The sequence below is a fragment of the Cinclus cinclus genome, chromosome 1 (assembly GCF_963662255.1).
Source record: "Cinclus cinclus chromosome 1, bCinCin1.1, whole genome shotgun sequence".
Lineage (NCBI taxonomy): Eukaryota > Metazoa > Chordata > Aves > Passeriformes > Cinclidae > Cinclus > Cinclus cinclus.
In genome coordinates this window covers 150,907,804-150,924,462 of record NC_085046.1, presented here as the reverse complement: position 1 = coordinate 150,924,462, position 16,659 = coordinate 150,907,804, and the positions used below count along the sequence as shown (strand labels likewise).

Sequence of the window (16,659 nt, the reverse complement as noted above, 5' to 3'; positions counted from 1 at the left end):
TTAATGGCTTTCTTAATGATGTCAAGGAATACACTTTAAATGACAGAGTACAATTTCATGTAAAGATGAGAAATCCAAATAGACCATGATATCAGAACGAGTTCAACTGGACCACCATCTACTTTCCCAGATGCTCTGTCTTGATCCCATTCAAGACACAAAGCCTCTTGCACCCATAGGAACACTCCTATGCACTTCAACATTTCCAAGAGTCAACTTCCCAGGACATAAGCAGGTCCCTCAGCATTCCTGGGTGCAACACAATGACTGATGGACATCCAGCGGCACAGAAAAGAGTCCCAGTCTTCACAAGGCACCCACAAAACACAGCACACGACTGCCACAAAATTACCTCACTGATGATATCGCAACGCTGCTGGGACTGGTTGTTTATTCAGCCCTCTCTGACACACATCAAATGATCAAATCCTCCCAATTACCAACTCTCATGTTAAAGCTGCTGCCAAGGTCAGATGGACACAGCATCGAGAAATAGTCATGACACCACAGAGTTGAAGGAAGGAAAACACTCCCCACACAATGACTCACCAGGCTGGGCCAGGCAAGAGCTGCTGCCTTGAAAAATGCCCCAAGGCCATGGGACAAGGCTGTCCCACCCACCCAGGACCAGCATAAAAGCTGGCCCGGGAGCCTCTCTCCCTCACACACTTCTTCTCACATCTTCTCCTCCTGCTCCAGCTGACAAAAAGGTAAGCTTCAAACCCCTGACCCTCCTGCACCCCTGACCCCTCTCTTCCAGCATCCTCAGCCCCAGCCTCAGCAGCCCTCACCCCTCCCCACAGTCCCAGAACAGCCTCCACTCTCCCTCACCCTCCTGCATCACCACTCCTCACACTCCTACAACCCAGCCCTCAACCCAGCCCTGCCTCATCCCCCTCTCTTCCAGGGACCCTCCACACCACACCCATGGCCTGCTACGACATCTGCCGTCCCTGTGGACCCACCCCGCTGGCCAACAGCTGCAACGAGCCCTGTGCCCTGCAATGCCAGGATTCCCGCGTCATCATCAACCCTTCCCCTGTGCTGGTGACCCTGCCAGGCCCCATCATGACTTCCTTCCCCCAGAACACTGCTGTGGGATCCACCTCTTCAGCTGCTGTGGGCACTGAACTCAGTGTGCAGGGACAGCCCATCTCTGGTGGATTTGGTGGCTATGGCCTTGGCTATGGCCGTGGATTTGGCTATGGGCTGGGAGGCCTGGGCTGCTATGGCAGAAGGAGTGGCTACAACTGCTGAGGACCCTCAGCACCATTCCTGACAGCAGCCACCCCCTCCCTGGAACACAAGCCCTGGCATTGTGGATGACTCTCTGAGCCGAGGCTCTCAAACAGCTTCAGTGCTTCCAGCTCCTGCTCGCAGGGCACCAAGCAAGGCAGTAGCCATGGGGTCAGCCTGTGCTGCCTGCAAACATGGCCCACCTGCCTCCTTCTCTTCCTCCACTCCCTTTCAGCTCTGTACATTCCCACCTGCTGCAAACCTCTTTCCCCAAGACAGAGAACATCAGGAATGTTCACCATCAGGTTACTTCTTCTGAGAATCAGGACGCCATTGATTCTCTTGCCAAATTTCCTGGAAGCAAAGGACCTTGGCTGTTGGTCACTCTACTTGCACCTCAGACCATTTCCCTTCCTCTTGCCACTCATGACCTCTCACTGTTCTTTCAGCTCAATAAAATTTTCTTGCATTGCAGCATTCTGATGTCTCCTTTTCCTTCAGTAGCACACACTGGCACACTTTGCTCTTCCACTGTGTCCCACAAACCCTTGACATGCTTGATCCCAGGCATGGATACACTAAGAGAGATTTATCCCTGCCTCTGACACCAGGCCTTCCTAAACCATGTTTTCACATTGGCTACACAGCTGTTGCTCCAGTCCTTCCTTATATCGTTAGGTCATATACAGATCCACACGAACAGCTCCTTACCCTTGAGGCCCCAGACCTGAGCACAGAACTCCAGTCTCACCAGAGTAGAGCAGAGGAGAGGGTAAGAATTCCCTCCTCACCTGCTCCCCCCACTCTGGCAATGAGCCCACGGCATGGACAGTTTCTGTTTGGTATGTTCATATGGCCGGGACATATCCAATTCTTCATCTACCAACACCTCAAGTCCCTCTCCTCAGGGATACTCTTTATCGACTCATTTCCCATCCAATATCCATTACTGAGATTGCTCCAATTCAGATTTAGGATCTTGTACTTGGTCCTGTTGACCTTCATGACAATCATGCCACCCAATCTCCACAGCCTGTCCAGAACCCTCTAGATGCCATCCCTTCCCTCCAGAAAATCAACCACACCACTCACCTTGATGTCATTCCCAGTCTTGCTGAGGAGACACTCAGTTCCACTGTCTCTATGCCTGACAAATATGGGAAGACATAATAGTCCCAATATGAGCCTCTTTAGGTCACCTCTCATCCCTGTTCTTCTCACAGACATGGAGCCATTGACCTCAGCTCTCTGAGCGAGACCATCCCACCCTTTCCCACACCACAGTTGATGTTCCACCTATCAACTCCACATCTCTCCGGGACAGTGATACAGATGTTTTTTGGCACAGGAAGAAATGCTTTGCACAAGTCTATGTATATGATATCAGTTGCTCTTCCATCATTCACCAGTGTTGGAGCATCATTAAACTTTTCAGGAGGAATTTGCCCTTCATGATGAAAATGGGAGCAGCAGCAGGGGAGGGGTGAGCCAAGCTTTTGGGGTCTTGAGATGTGGTAAGTGCCCAGAGCTGAGGCCACTTCTCTTGGAGGATTTCCCTTCAGGAAGTGGTGCTTGGCTAAGCTCTGTGTCTGCTTTGTGCCAATGACTCACCCTAGGCATGAGGAGAGAGCTGTGGCTGCTGTTGGACACAATCCTTGTGTAAAGCCTTTTAGACTCCTTCCCATTCTACACTCTTGGAGCAGCTGAGTAAGTCCAGGTTGCCTGAGAGTGCAGTGAGTGGCCTGAGAGTGGCTGAGGGGTTGAGGCCAGAGGCTTCTGATCAGTGACCCAAAATGGAGGTGAATCTCCAGTACTGCAGCCCAGGAGTTGGATCCATGCAGACAACTCTGTTCAACATCCTGAATAATGATCTGGGCAGTGGGAATGTTGTCCCCTCAGATATGTAGCAATCTCAGTAATGGATATTGGATAAGTGATGGGTTGATTGAGAGCATGCCCAAGGAGAAGGATTCGGTGTGATGGTGGTTGAAAAATTGGACAAGTCCAGGCCATGTGCACTCACAAACCAAAACCCCTCCATGTCCTGGGCTCATCACCACAAAGTAGGTAGCAGGTGAGTAGGTGATTCTGACCCTCTGCTCTGCCATTCAGAGACTTGAGTTTCTTCAACTCTGAGCACCTGAGGATACAGAAGATATGGACCTGCCGAAGCAGAGGTGAATATGGGAAGACGATGAAGATCTGGAGCAACTGGTGTGCAGCCAAAGTGAAAACAAGATCCATACACAGCTTGTACCAGAGGCAGGGATAGACCTGTATTAGTGTATCCAGGCCTGGAATTAAGCAAGTGAAGAGTTTATGGGATACAATGAAAAACCAAAGTGTGCCAATATGTACCCATGAAGGAAAGAGAGACATCTGAGGCTGCATTGAAAGACCATTTTATTGAGCTAAAAGAACAATGGAAAGTCATGAGCAGCCACTGGCAGAGAGCGGTCTGAGTGGCAAGTAGGGCGACCGTCAGCTGAGCTCCATTGCATGCAGGCAGTTTGGCCAGAGCATAACGGACTTCTGGATCTGCAGGGGGAGAAGCCCAATGGTTGAGGTGCCCAATGGTCTCTGACTTGGGAGAAGGGGTTTGCAGTAGAGGAGACCACACATAGACCAAGGGGGGATGCAGAGCAGAGAATGGGGGAAAAGGAGGAGGAAGATGGTCCATGACTGTAGGGCTGGCGCCTTGGCTGCTGCCTCCTGACAGCAGGATCTGGAAGTGCTGAGCATGTCTGAGAGCTTTGGCAGAGAGAGGCAACCTCAATGCCTGGGGTGTGTTCCAGGGAGTGGGTGGTTGATGTCAGGAGTGGTGCTGAGGGTCCTCAGCAGTTGTAGCCACTCCTTCTGCCATAGCAGCCCAGGCCTCCCAGCCCATAGCCAAATCCACGGCCATAGCCAAGGCCATAGCCAAAGCCACCAAATCCACCAAATCCACCAGAGATGGGCTGTCCCTGCACACTGAGTTCAGTGCCCACGGCAGCCGAGGAGGTGGATCCAACAGCGGTGTTCTGGGGGAAGGAAGTCATGATGGGGCCTGGCAGGGTGACCAGCACAGGGGAAGGGTTGATGATGACGCGGGAGTCCTGGCATTGCAGGGCGCAGGGCTCGTTGCAGCTGTTGGCCAGCGGGGTGGGTCCACAGGGACGGCAGATGTCGTAGCAGGCCATGGGTGTGGTGTGGAGGGTCCCTGGAAGAGAGGGGTGTGAGGCAGGGCAGGACTGTGGGGGTGTGAGGGGCAGTGATGCAGGTAGGTGATGGAGACTGGAGGCTGTTGTGGGGCTGTGGGGAGGTGAGGGCTGCTGAGGCTGGGGTTGAGTGTGCTGGAAGAGAGGGGTCAGGGGTGCAGGAGCAGGAGGGTCAGGGATTTGAATCTTACCTTTTTGTCAGCTGGAGCAGGAGAAGATGTGAGGAGAAGTGTGTGAGGGAGAGAGGCTCTGGTCCAGCTTTTATGCTGGTCCTGGGTGGGTGGGACAGCCTTGTGCCATGGCCTTGGGGCATTTTGCAGTCAGCAGCAGTTCTTGGCTGGCCTGGCCTGGTGAGTCATATTGTGGGGAGTGTTTTCCTTCATGTAATTCTGCAGTCGTATCCTGCTCTTGTGGCTATGACCATCTGACCTTGGAGGTACCTTTAAACTGAGTGTTGGTCTTTAGGTGGCTTTGATTGTTAGATATGTTTCATGGAGGGGTGAGCAAACAACGAAACCCAGAAGAGTTGTGATGCCATCAATGCGGCCATTTTGTGGCACTGATGTAATCTGGTCTGTGCCTTCTTCTTGGGGACTGGGACTCTTTTGTTGTGCCCCTATGTCTTGGAGATACTTCATGATATTTCTGTCCCCAGTTGTCTGTTCTGTTGGTGTAAAATATTAAGTTCTGCAGCTTTAAAACTGGTTTGAAAAGTACAGAAAAAGAAATTAAGTGCAAAATTTGTTATCAACAACTGCACTTGCTCCCCCACATGCTTCACACAAACTGTAATGTCTTCAGTTAACAGCTAAAAGGAGCTCTCCTTTGCTTTTGGTTAGTTTTTCTAGCTCACTGAGACAAAGAAGCTCCCTAGACTGCATTTTTTTTCCCTTTTTCTTAAAATTGTTCAAACCTACTCTAGAATAAAAACCTGAAAGAGCACCAGGAGTTCACACCTGTGGCCTACCAGGCCTGGCCTTGGCTGAGGCATTTTCCAGCACCAAAAAAACTAGTAACAAACTGAGTGAGCCTGGCTGAAACCCACAAAAAAACCTCTTCTGAACTTGTCATCTCTTCTGAGCAGCGAAATGTTTTGCTGTTTGGTATTGTTCATTTTTGTACTAAGAAGTGCTTTACTTGTTAAATAAACAGGTTTTTTCCCACTTCTCTCAAGCAAAAATATTTTCCCAAACCAGTTGGGAGAGGGACGGCTTAAATCGGTTTCCTAAAAAAAACCCCATTCAAAAGTTTCCTCCCAAATTTACCCGAAACCAAAACACCCTGGATATCCATCAGTCATTGTGTTGCACCCAGGAATGCTGAGGGAGCTGCTGGTGTCCTGAGGAGGTCACTTTGCAATAACTTGGAAAAGTCTCAGTGCCTGGGAACTTTTCCTGAAGGATGAAAGAGGGCTCTTGCCCTTGTGTCTTGAATGGCATTGAGGGATGATCTTGGAAAGCAGAAGCTGTTCAGGCTGAACTTGTTCCAATGTTGTAGTCCATTTAGTCGTCTAAAATTTACCCAAAAAGCTACTCTATCATTTAAAGTGTATTTCTTGATGTCATTTAGAAATCCAAAACACAACACCAAACCTAGGCCCATCCCTTTTTTCCCAACCTGGTGTGTGATGTCAATTCATTTATTCCGCATTCAAGCCAAAACATTTCATAACTTCTATCCTGTCAGTAATATTGTGCTCCTATTTGCAAAATGAGTAATTACTAATGGTGCTGGCATTCCTTTGTGGAATTTTGCAATTCCTTGTCCTTCTCTTGAGGCCGTGTCCATCTGACCTTGGTGGCAACTTTTAAGTGTGAGTATTAGAGGTTAAATGCTGGTATGATGGTTTATGTCAGGATGGGTTGAAGGCATGACTAAAGCTTTGTGGAGAGGGGGTATCATCAGTGATGTCAGCCTGTGGAACTGATGTGCTATGTTTTGTGTTTTAGAGCGTTTAGGCTGCTCTAAGCTTTGCAGGTGTTCTGGGGGTGAGTGTCTGCCCCTTTGACCACGTTCTTGCCTCCCTACCTTGGCTACGTCTCTCCAGGCTTATCTATATTCCTGGCCTTTGCCATTGGAAATGGGAAAGTAATCCGTATGTCTTAGGGAGGTGTCCTAAGCTCCTCACAGTCTCATAATGCTCACCTCAGCCAGGCCCAGCAAGGTCAAACTGTGGGGTCACAGTGCTGGGCTGTGACTGACACACAGAAAGGAAACCTCGTGGAGGATAAGGGTAAGAAGAAGCATAAGGGGAACAATTATTTATTCACTGATTAGTTAACTCTTCAAACCCATGTGTCTGCAGTTTAGAGATAAGGAAATCCTGTGGGACTGTGTTAAAGCCCTGATAGAAGTCCAGGCACATGACACTGGTTGCCATTCCCTTGTCAATAAGAGCATTAGAGCAGAGAAAGACCTAGTGATCCTGGTGGAGGATAAATCAATCATGAGGTGGCCATGTACCCTCTGATGTAAAAATCTCCAGCAATTACCAGGAGAGGATTATGAAAAGCATAACAGGGAAAGCATTACAAGGAGGAAATCCACTGTCTTGTTATGAATTACTGCTGGGGCTGCAGAGTGCAACAAGGACATGGACATGGCTGACGAAGAGCAGTGCCAGGAGACCATGACACTGATAAGACTGGAGCACCCTAAAAACAAGGAGAAGTTGGCAGAACTGGGCTTCTTTCAGGCAGAAGAAAAGAAGGGAAATGGGAAATTAGGTCATTATTCCATGGCAGATCCTCGTTGATGACACATCAATCATCTTCAAAATTGTTTGAATCTTCTACATGTCCTGAAAGTCACCAACATCAAGATAATGGTCACTAATTCTTGCAAATAAAAGCTGCCACCAAGGTCGCATACACACAGACTCAAGGTCAGGACATGGAATTGCAGAATTGCAAGAGAAAAATCACTCCTCACACAATGACTCACCAGGCCGGGACAGCAAAGAGCTGTTGCCTGGAAAAATGCCCCAAGGCCATGGGACAAGGCTGTCCCGCCCATCCAGGACCAGCATAAAAACCGGTCCAGAGCCTCTCACCCTCACACACTTCTCCTCACGCCTTCTCCATCTGCTCCTGCTGACAACAAGGTGAGTCTCAAGCCCTGTACCTCCTGCTGCTGCACCCCTGGCCCCTCTCTTCTTGCATGATCAGCCCCAGCCTCAGCAGCCCTCACCCCTCCCCACAGACCCACAACAGCCTCCACACTCCCTCAACCTCCTGCATCATCACCCATCACACCCCCACAGCTCTGCCTCACACCCCCCTCTCTTCCAGGGACCCTCCACACCACACCCATGGCCTGCTACGACATCTGCCGTCCCTGCGGACCCACCCCGCTGGCCAACAGCTGCAATGAGCCCTGTGCCCTGCAATGCCAGGACTCCCGCGTCATCATCAACCCTTCCCCTGTGCTGGTGACCCTGCCAGGACCCATCATGACCTCCTTCCCCCAGAACACCGCTGTTGGATCCACCTCCTCGGCTGCTGTGGGCACTGAACTCAGTGTGCAGGGACAGCCCATCTCTGGTGGATTTGGTGGCTTTGGTGGCTTTGGTGGATTTGGTGGCTTTGGCTATGGCCGTGGATTTGGCTATGGGCTGGGCTGTGGGTATGGGCTTGGCGGTCTGGGCTGCTATGGCAGAAGGGGTGGCTACAACTGCTGAGGACCCTCAGCACCACTTCTGACATCAACCACCTACTCCTTGGAGCACATCTCAGCCATTGAGGAATCCTCTGTCGGCCAAGGCTCTCAATCATGCTCAGCACTTCCAGCTCCTACTCTCCTGGCAGTAACCAAGCAACCACCCCCCGCTGCCTGTAAACATGGCCCATCTGCCCCTTCCTCCTCTCCCACTCTGCGCTCTGCATCGCCCCTTCAGCTCTGTCTAGTCCCTTCTGCTGCAAACCCCTTCTCACAAACCCGTGACAATTGGACACCTCCACCACTGGGCTGCTCCAGTTGTGGAGCAGGAAATCCTTAACGCTCTGGCCAAATCACCTGAAAGCAAATAGGCCTCAGCTGATGGTCACCCTACTTGTACCTCAGCCTGACCTCTTCCAGTTGCTGCTCATGATTTTCACTTATCTTTATGCCTCAATAAAATTGTCATTCATTGCAGCCTCAGATGTCTATTTTTCCTTCATGGGCACACATTGGCACACTTTGGTTTTTCATTGTATCCCACAAACTCTTCACTTGCTTAATTCCAGGCCTGGATACACTAATGCAGATCTACCCCTGCCTCTGGTACAAGCTCTGTATAGATCTTGTTTTCACTTTGGCTGCACACCAGTTGCTCCAGACCCTCATCATCATCCTTGAGCATCAACAGCTCTGATTGAGCATGTCCATGTCTTCCAAATACATATTTCCAGTCTCAGAAGAGTAGAGGGACAGAATTCCCCTTTCACCTGCTGCCCATGCTGTGGAGATGAGCCCAGGGTGCAGGGGCTTTCTGGTCTGTGAGTGTTCATGGCCACGGCATGTTCAGTTCTAGATCCACCAACATTCCAAGTCCTTCTCCTCTGGGCTGCTCTAGTCCCCCTCATTGCTCAGTCTGTGGTCTTTTGGCATTGCTCCAAACTAAGTGCAGGACCTTGCATTTGGCCATGTTCAGCTTCATGAGGCCGACAATATCCCACATCTCCAATTGTTTCAGCCCCTCTGGATGCCATACCTTCCCCCCAGACAAACAACTGCACTACCCAGCTTGTAATGGTCTCTGATTTTGCTGGACATCCCACTCAGTCCCACTGACCATGTCCCTGACAAAGATGGGAAATAATATTGGAGCTTCTGCCTGTCACCAGTCATCCCCTTTTTCCACATAGATGGAGCAAGTGACCACAACAGTTTGACTAAGACTGTCCTCTTTGAATTAGACCATCCCATCCATTCATTATCCACCACATGGTCCAACCACAAATCTACATCTTTCCAGACTGAATACACAGATGCCTTCTGGTACAGGAACAAATGCACAAGTCCAGGTACATGATATTGTTCCCTCTCCCCTCATCCAACAAGCCTGGAACCAATACCACCTCATTAAAAGATGTCACCAAGGTCAGACAGACACGGCCCCAGTAGCTGGACATGATACTGGAGAGCTGAGGAAAGCAAAACACTCCCCACCTTATGATTTGCCAGAGATATTGCCTGAAAAAATGCCCCAATGTCAAGGGCCAATGGCTGTCCTAAACCTTCAACACCAGATCATCCTCAAGGCCATACTATTGATCTTCTCCAGCAGGGTCTTCCTTATTCTCAGTAACCCAGAGATAAACACAGTTCTGTAGTATGAGCAGACATGAGCAGAGGGGCAGGATCTTCCTCACTTGGATTGGAGGAATCCCAAACATGCAGGATACAGGCTGGGTGATGAGGGATTGATAGCAGCCTCAAGGAGGAGGACTTGGGGAATAGGATGAAGAATTAGATGTGCCCCAGCCATGTACACTCACTGACCAGAAACCCCACTGTGCACTGGGCTCATCACTTCAGTGAGGGCAGCACAAGAGAGTGGGGGAATTTCACCCTCTGCTCTCCTGTACTAATACCAGAGGTCTGTGTTGAACTCTGAGCCCCCAAAGACAAGGAATACATGGACCTGCTTATTCAGATCTGTAGATGGGACTGGAAGATGATGAGGGACAGGAGTAACAGCAAAGGGAGCACACCACCTGGAAGATGATGAGGGGCTTGTGCCAGAGGCAGGGACAGATCTACATTAACATATCCAAACCTGTGATTCAGGAGCTGAAGGTCTGATGGAACGCACTGGAAGAGCAAAATGTGCCAGTGGGCAGTAGAACTGGGGAAGTAACATATAAAAGAGGTCTTGGAGCACTTTTTTCACCCACCCCAGTTGTCTCTACAATCCTGGCATAGCACTGAGCATGGACTGGAAGAGTCTCAGGAGAATAAAGAAGGAGGACACATCTGAAGGCATGATGCAGGAAAATTTTATTGAGGTAGAACAGTGAAAATTCATGAGTAGCCAGGGCAAGGGAGATGGTCTGAGGTGCAAGTAGAGCGACCATCAGCCAAGGTGCTTTGCATGCAGGAGGTTGGGCCAGACATTCTTTCTGCCTTACAGAGGGAGCAGCTCTGCTGAGGTGCCCAAGAGTCAAAAGCTTGGGAAAAGAGGATGGTCCAGAGGAAACTGGACAGAGTGGAAGGGGATATGCAGCACAGGGAGCAGGAGAAGAGGAGAAATAGAGATGGGCCATGTTTGCAGGCAGCCCGGGTTGGCCCCTTGGCTAATGCCTTACTTGGTGCCCTAAGAGCAACAACAGGAAGTGTTGAGCACATTGGAGGGCCTTGGAGGTGACCTCAATGCCTGGAGTGTGTTCCAGGGAGTGAATGGTTGATGTCAGGAGTGGTGCTGAGGGTCCTTAGCAGTTGTAGCCACCCCTTCTGCCATAGCAGCCCAGGCCTCCCAGCCCATAGCCAAATCCACGGCCATAGCCAAGGCCATAGCCAAAGCCACCAAATCCACCAGAGATGGGCTGTCCTTGCACACTGAGTTCAGTGCCCACGGCAGCCGAGGAGGTGGATCCAACAGCGGTGTTCTGGGGGAAGGAGGTCATGATGGGGCCTGGCAGGGTCACCAGCACAGGGGAAGGGTTGATGATGACGTGGGAGTCCTGGCATTGCAGGGCACAGGGCTCGTTGCAGCTGTTGGCCAGCGGGGTGGGTCCGCAGGGACGGCAGATGTCCTGGCAGGCCATGGGTGTGGTGTGGAGGGTCCCTGGAAGAGAGGGGGATGAGGCAGCTCAGGACTGTGGGGGTGTTAGGGCTGGTGATGCAGGAGGTTGAGGGAGTGTGGAGGCTGTTGTGGGGCTGTGGGGAGGGGTGAGGGCTGCTGAGGCTGGGGCTGAGCATGCTGGAAGAGAAGAGTCAGGGGTGCAGGAGCAGGAAGGTCAGGGATTTGAATCTTACCTTGTTGTCAGCAGGAGCAGGAGGACAAGGTGTGAGGAGAAGTGTGTGAGGGAGAGAGTCTCTGGGCCGGTTTTTATGCTGGTCCTGGATGGGCGGGACAACCTTGTGCCATGGCCTTGGGGCATTTTTCAAGGCAGAAGCTCTTGCCTGGCCCAGCCTGGTGAGTCATTGTGTGGGGAGTATTTTCCTTCCCACAACTCTGCAGTGTCACGTTCAGATCTTCAGGCTGGTTTAATCTGACCTTGGTGGCAGCTATGGAGATAGTATTTGGGATTATTTGATTGTTTGATGTGTGTCAGGGAGAGCTGAATAAACAACCGGGGCCCAGCAGAATTGCAAAGATATCAATGTGGTCATTTTGTGGCACTCGTGTGCTGTGGTTTGTCGGTGCCTTGTGAAGACTGGGACTCTTTTCCGTGCTGCTAATGTCCATCACACATTGTGTTGCATCCAGGAATGCTGACGGAGCTTCTGATGTCCTGGTCACTGAACAGTATCTTGGAAGGGCTCTGGTGACTGGAAGCAGTTCCTGATTTATGGAGTTCATGCCCTTGTGTCTTATATGTGAGGAAGAGTGTGAATCTGAAAAACAGGAGTCTGTTTTTAGGCTGAACTTGTTCCATTGCTATGGTCCATTTGAATTTCTCACATTTAGTTGACCATGTACTCTGTCAGTTAAAATGTATTTCTTGTATTCCATCCTATAAACAACAACAAACCAGGCTTGATAGTTTTTTTCCAAACTCATCTTTGTCAACAATTCACTTTTTCCGCATTCAAGCCACAAGGTATCATAACTTATAATAATAAGTCTTAATGTTCTGTTTCTGTTAGTAAAACCCAATAATTAGTAATGGACAGCCATCAAGCTCCTCTTTCCTTCTTTGCCATGGTTTGGTTATTCCTTTGTGGAATTGTGCAATTTCATGTTCTCCTCCTGAGGCTGTCTCCACCTGACCTTGGTGGTAAGTGTTAGTTCCAAGAATCAGAGACCAAGGCGTTGTTGTTGATGGTGTGTGCCAGGACACGCCAGGGTAGAGGATTCAAGCAAAGATTACAAGATTGAGGTGTCATCAGTGAGGTCATTTCATGACATATTGACAACATGTCCCATTTGCATTCCTGCTGCCTTTCTGAAATAATTCCCAGCCCTCTCAGCTTCTCCTCTTCTTAAGGATACTCCAGACCCATCAGTGTCATGGTGGCCATGCACTGCTCTTGTTCAATTAATATCCACGTCCATGAGGCCTCACATGTGGTAGGGAACAGGATGTTCAACTCCCTCAACCTGCTTGTATTTCTCTTCCTAATCCTATCCTGGTAATTGCTGGAGCTTTTTGCCATGAAGGGTACATGGTGACCTCAAGATCTATTTATGCTCCATCTGGAACAGATGATCCTTACCTGATAGATCACTTTGGTTGCCAATGGAGGGGACACTGGTGTCATCCTGAATTTCTGTCAGGGCTTTAGCACAGTCCCACATAACATCTTTATCTCTAAACTGCAGACAGGTGGGTTTCAAAGTTGAACTAATTAATGGATGAGGAACAGCCAGAGAGTGATGGTCAATGACTCTGTGTACAAGTAGAAGCTGATGACGAGGCCTTCAGGACTCTAGCTTGGACTGGTGCTCTTGAATACCTTTATCAGGACATGAGGAGTGAGATCGAGACTACCTTCAGCATGTTTGCAGGTACCAGGAAGCTGAGCAATGCACTTGACACAAGAACAATGAGAGATCCCATCAGGAGGGGACACCGGGAATGCTGAGAACATAAGAACCTCTGGTGGTTCAACAACTCCAAGTTCAAGGTCGTGCACCTGGGTTTGGACAGTCCCAGACATGAGAACAATTTGGGAGAGTAAATCATTAAGAGCAGTTCTACAGAGAAAGACCTGAGAGTTCCAGTGGACCAGAATCTTGACAGGAAAGAGCAATGTGAATTTTCAGCCCAAAACACCAACCATACCCTGGACTGTATAGAAAGAAGTGTAGCCAGCAGGAATGGCTGAAGGTCACTTGGAGACATGAGAATCCCATTATTGTCGTGGCAGAGACCAAATGGATCAAGTGACGGCCATGCATCCTTGCGGCAAAAGAAATTCTTGAGAAGGATTTCTAGCAGATTGACACTTCCTGTCTCCTCAGAGATAAGAATATCTTGTTTGGGGTGATGTGTTAGGCTTTATATTAGAAGAAAGACATGAATTTAATGAAGCAAGAACAGTGCAAGAACAGCAAGAGGTTGAGGGGACTGAATAATCCTTGTTGTGATTAGGAATGGGAGATATGCAAGGTTTATTTTTGTGAGAAGGGAAGAATGGACAAAAAAGATGTTGTCAGTGTTCCATGGCATGACCTCACTCATAACACCCCAATTCTTGTTGGCTTTTTTATCATCTTCTATGTGCTTGACACAAAACAATTATACCAAGCATTTGGCCTCTACTCCTCAAAATTAAAAACTGCCATGAAGGTCAGATGGACACAGCCTCTAGGGAAGGACACAGAATCACAGAATTCCACAAAGACATGCTGGCACCATGACAGAGGAGGAAATAGGATCACAATAACCATCCAGTAGCAATTAGTGTTTTTTCCTAGCAGGAACATAATATTGCATCTGACAGGATGCAAGTTATGAAACCATATCGCTTGAATAAGTAAATTCATGTCAGAGACCAGCCTGGGCAAAACATGATTAAACATCATTACTTACCTGTTTATTTGATTTCTTAAAGAGAAAATAAATAAATAAATAAATAAATAAATAAATAGGTGAAGAAATATACTTTAAATGATAGGCTATGCATTTCCAAGGAAAGGTGAGAAATCCAAATGGATCACAGCATTAAAACAAGTTTAACCTAACCAGGCTCTAATTTCCAGATCCTCTATCTTACTACACAAGAATTAAGGGCATGGGGTCTCTTGCATCCACCAGGAAGATCTCCCAGGCACTGGGACCTTGCCAAGCGATTGCGGAGTGGTATACCAAGGACATCAGCAGAACGCTCATCATTCCAGGGTGCAACACAATGACTGATGGGCATCCAGTGGCACAGAAGAGACTCCCAGTCTTCACAAGGCACCCACAAAATACAGGATGTGTGTCACAAAATCACCTCCCTGATGACATCACGACTCTGCTGGGCTCTAGTTCTTTATTCAGCCCTACCTAACACACATCAAAGAGTGAAATCCTCCCAAACAACAATGCAAAAAACTGGCAGCCAAGGTCAGATGGGCCTGGCATCAAGAGCAGGCAGTGGAATGGCAGTACTACATGAAAGAAAACACTCCACAACACATGACTCCCCAACGCCACAGAGGAAAGAGCTGTTGCCTGGAAAAATCCCTCAGGGCCATGGCACAAGGCTGTCTCACCCATCAAAGACCAGCATAAAAGACAGCCCAGAGCCTCTCTCCCTCACACACTTCTACTCAAGCCTTCTCCTCCTGCTCCTGCCCAAAACAAGGTGACCCTCAAATCCCTGACCCTCCTGCTCCTGCACCCCCAAACCCTCTCTTCCAGCATGCTCAGACTCAGCAGCCCGCACCCCACACCACAGTCCCACAACAACCTCCAAATACCATCACCCTCCTGCATCACCACCCCTAGCAACCCCACAGCCCTGCCCTGCCTCATCCCCCCTCTCTTCCAGGGACTCTCGACACCACACCCATGGCCTGCCAGGACATCTGCCGTCCCTGCGGACCCACCCCGCTGGCCAACAGCTGCAACGAGCCCTGTGCCCTGCAATGCCAGGACTCCCGCGTCATCATCAACCCTTCCCCTGTGCTGGTCACCCTGCCAGGACCCATCATGACTTCCTTCCCCCAGAACACCGCTGTTGGATCCACCTCCTCGGCTGCCGTGGGCACTGAACTCAGTGTGCAAGGACAGCCCATTTCTGGGGGATTTGGTGGCTTTGGTGGATTTGGTGGCTTTGGCTATGGCCTTGGCTATGGCCGTGGATTTGGCTATGGGCTGGGTTGTGGCTATGGGCTGGGAGGCCTGGGCTGCTATGGCAGAAGGGGGGGCTACAACTGCTAAGAAAACTAAGCACAATTCCAGACACGATGCTCCTGCTGTTGGGCTGGAAGTCAATGGTGATCTCGCAAAACTCCTCCAAGTCATGATCCGCCACTGATGATCACCCCAGTTCCACTACAGCCTGGGTACCTTCCGTTTGCTACTTCTTGTCTTTTACTCTCCTACCTCAATAAAGTATTCCTGCATCACATCTCAAGATGACTCCTTCCTCTTTGTGATCCAAGACTATTCCAGTCTGACTTAGCACTAAGCCAGGGTTCCAGAGTCCACTGGGTTGTTTGAAAAAGTGCTCCAAGAGCTCTTCTCAGATTTATTTCCCCATTTGGCTATCATCTGTTACACTGTGCTGTTCCAGTGCATCCCACAAATCCTTCAGCTTTTGCATCACAGACCTGGATGCAGTAAGGCAGAGCTATCCCTGCCTCTGGCACAGTCTCTCTGGGTAGTGTATTTGATTTTGCTGGATACTAGTGGCTACTGTCCCTCTTCAACTTCTAGGCCCATCTAGAGATCTGAAGAAGCAAGTCCATGTTTTCCTTGTCTTTGCGGGCTCAGACTTCAACACAGAACTCTGGTTATAGTACTGGAGAGCAGAGGGTGAGATTCCCTCACTCTCTTGTGCTGCCCACGCTGTGGGGATGAGCCCAGGGCACAGGGGATTTTCAGGTCAGTGAGTGCACATGGCCAGAGCACATCCAATTCTTCATCCAACCCCCCAGTTCCTCCTTGAGGCCGCTCTCAATCCCCTCACCACCCAGCCGGTGTCCTGCATGTTTGGGACTGCTCCAATCCAGGAACAGCAGATTCTGCCCACTGCTCCTCTCTGGTGATGTTGGAGAACTCTGTTGATCTGTGGGTTACTGGGCATGAGGACACAAAACTCTGCTGTAGAAGATCAAGAATATGGCCTTGAGGATGATTTGTTACATCAGCCATCACCCATGTCATTGGGATATATTCCAGGCTGAAGCTTTTGCATGGCACTGGCTGGTGAGTCATGATGTTGGGATTGTGTTGCTTCCACAGCTGCAATGCCATATCCTCCTCTTGAGGCCGTGCTCTTCTTACTTTCTGGACAGCTTAGATGAGTGGGAATTGGTTCCAGCATAGGTGGGGGAGGGAAGGTGGACAAAGGTCCTCTACCATGAATGGTGCACAACATTTGTTCCTGTGCCAGAAAACAGCCTTGTCTCTGAGCTGGAGAG

At 49.7% G+C, this 16,659-nt stretch overlaps 3 protein-coding genes and 2 pseudogenes across 3 annotated transcripts; 3 read left to right on the top strand and 2 right to left on the bottom strand.

Annotated features, from left to right (window-relative positions):
• Positions 1 to 584: 584 nt before the first annotated feature.
• Positions 585 to 1,257, top strand: LOC134051220 (feather beta keratin-like; annotated as a pseudogene).
• Positions 1,258 to 4,070: 2,813 nt separating this feature from the next.
• On the bottom strand, positions 4,071 to 4,746 carry LOC134051215 (feather beta keratin-like). Its single transcript, XM_062504838.1, has 2 exons — positions 4,626 to 4,746; positions 4,071 to 4,438 (listed from the first exon to the last, which is right to left on the bottom strand). The coding sequence occupies exons 1-2, from the start codon at positions 4,744 to 4,746 to the stop codon at positions 4,071 to 4,073; spliced, it is 489 nt and encodes a 162-aa protein (XP_062360822.1).
• A 2,665-nt stretch (positions 4,747 to 7,411) lies between these two features.
• On the top strand, positions 7,412 to 8,112 carry LOC134051210 (feather beta keratin-like; annotated as a pseudogene).
• Positions 8,113 to 10,846: 2,734 nt separating this feature from the next.
• Positions 10,847 to 11,518, bottom strand: LOC134051203 (feather beta keratin-like). Its single transcript, XM_062504813.1, has 2 exons — positions 11,398 to 11,518; positions 10,847 to 11,205 (listed from the first exon to the last, which is right to left on the bottom strand). Exons 1-2 carry the CDS (start codon positions 11,516 to 11,518, stop codon positions 10,847 to 10,849), a joined length of 480 nt encoding a protein of 159 aa, XP_062360797.1.
• A 1,082-nt stretch (positions 11,519 to 12,600) lies between these two features.
• On the top strand, positions 12,601 to 15,454 carry LOC134057992 (uncharacterized). The gene is made up of 6 exons (XM_062515045.1): positions 12,601 to 12,687; positions 12,904 to 12,907; positions 12,985 to 13,089; positions 14,287 to 14,354; positions 14,728 to 14,872; positions 15,060 to 15,454. Exons 1-6 carry the CDS (start codon positions 12,601 to 12,603, stop codon positions 15,452 to 15,454), a joined length of 804 nt encoding a protein of 267 aa, XP_062371029.1.
• The last annotated feature ends 1,205 nt before the right edge of the window (positions 15,455 to 16,659 follow it).